Source organism: Phragmites australis, chromosome 2 (assembly GCF_958298935.1).
Source record: "Phragmites australis chromosome 2, lpPhrAust1.1, whole genome shotgun sequence".
Lineage (NCBI taxonomy): Eukaryota > Viridiplantae > Streptophyta > Magnoliopsida > Poales > Poaceae > Phragmites > Phragmites australis.
In genome coordinates, this window is record NC_084922.1 from 19,895,380 (window position 1) to 19,897,306 (window position 1,927).

The 1,927-nt window shown below is 51.1% G+C and overlaps 1 protein-coding gene across 1 annotated transcript; it reads left to right on the forward strand.

The window, feature by feature from the left end:
- Positions 1-671: 671 nt before the first annotated feature.
- Positions 672-1,025, forward strand: LOC133903504 (uncharacterized). The gene has a single exon (XM_062344917.1). The coding sequence runs from the start codon at positions 672-674 to the stop codon at positions 1,023-1,025; it is 354 nt and encodes a 117-aa protein (XP_062200901.1).
- The last annotated feature ends 902 nt before the right edge of the window (positions 1,026-1,927 follow it).

Consider the following 1,927-nt stretch of genomic DNA (forward strand, 5'->3'; position numbering starts at 1 on the left):
CTGATCCTCTCCGGATCACAAGCATGCGTTTGATTCTTTGTATACATCTGTAACTTATGTATGGAAATTAATGACCCTAGATTAGGAAGTTACATATTCTTGACGTATACACCTTGTACCCAGCCGTGTACATATACCGGCTATTGATCAATGGAAATGCATCTCGCTTATTCTCCAAAATCCTATCTCTATTATGGTGTCAGCTTAACGTTTTTTGATCGTCCCCAACCCTCCTCCCTCACCCCATCGGCCTTCTTCCACGCCATGGGTGACCACCAAGAACATGACGTCAAGGCTGCCCTTGCCGCTGCTATTGTTGTAGCCACCCGCAGCTAGGGCTTGTAAACCCCTCGTCTGCCCTTGCCACCATTAAAGTGTGACTGCACATCCTGTTCACACTCGAACTCCACCCACCCAACTACTCTAGATGGTGAGAACTCTTCCACACTCTTGTGGACAAGTTCGACGCCATGAATCATGTTGACGGCACGTCAGCACCTGTCCTGACCACCACTGCTTGGATGTCGACGGATTGTGCTGTCCACTCCCTCATCTACACTTCAATCTCAGAAGAGATACTCACCATGGTCCTCACGCCAGGTGCTACAACGTACGCCATCTGGACAGTGGTCTAGGGCCTCTTCCATGACAACAAGGCCTTGCGCGCTCTCATGCTCGAAGCTGATTTCCGCAACACGGTTCAAGGTGATCTGTCCGTGCTCAGCTACTCCCAACGCCTGAAAGCACTGGCCGACGCACTCGCCGACGTTGGGCAGCCTGTCTCCTCCGACACGCTCGTCCTCACTCTCCTCCGGTGCCTCAACGACAATCTACGGCACATGGTAGCCATTATCAAGACACGATCACCATTACTGTCATTCCTCGAGGCCCACTCACTGTTAACCCTCAAGGAGGCTGATCTACAGGTGAGAAAATCCACGACGGCCATGGCTCTTATGGCTCCTTCCACCAGCAAGGCAACTACACACTCCTCCAGCTCCTCCCCTTTCGGCACCCCCTACTAGTGCAACAAAAAGACCAAGCAGAAGGGACAGTCTTTCGGCGGCACTGACAACTCCTCCCCCAACTATGGAGCCCCATTGGGTCGTAGTGTTCCATGCTATAACCCCTGGACCAGCACATTCTAGCTCTAGCCCATGCCGGTCGGTGCCACCCGTCCTCCAATCGGCGGCCCTGACATCCTTGGTCGTGCCCCTCCACAAGCCCTCCTCATCTCATCTGCTGGCGTACCGCCTCCTACTCTATCGACGACCAACCAATCATCATGGGATTAGGCGTTGTTGATCTAGGCTCTGAACGCTATGGCGCTGTAGGGTTCCCTGCACTCCACATGGTTCATGGATTTGGGGCGTCAAACCACCTTGCTACTGACAATGGTAACCTGACATCATCCCTCTCCCCACCTTACGCTTCTCACATCGTTATTGGTGATGGCTCCACTCTACCTATCACCAACTCTGGCGACACATATTTTCACACCTCCACAATACCTCTCTCTCTCTTCGCAATGTTCTTGTTTCACCTCGTTTAATTGCAAACTTGGTTTCTATTCACAAATTTACTCATTACAACCAATGTCCTGTTGAATTTGATCCTTTTCGCCTCTCCATTAAGGATCTCCGCACCAAGACTGTGATGGTTTGCTGCAATAGATCCGACGATCTCTATCCCATACTGCCACCAGCCATGTCGCCTCCTTGTGCTCTCATTACTCCTTCCAGCACCGGCATCCTATGGCATTGACGTCTTGGCTACGTGGGTTATCATGCTCTCAAAAGCCTCACTAGTACCCACAATATTTCATGTAATAACCCTAGCAATGCTCCGTGTCACGCATGCCAACTCGGGAAACATGTTCGTCTCCCGTTTAAGTCTTCTTTGTCACGCACAAATAAAGCTTTTGAGA

Coding starts and splice junctions, on each gene's coding strand:
- LOC133903504 (XM_062344917.1), top strand. CDS start 672: ATGCTCGAAGCTGATTTCCGCAACACGGTTCAAGGTGATCTGTCCGTG.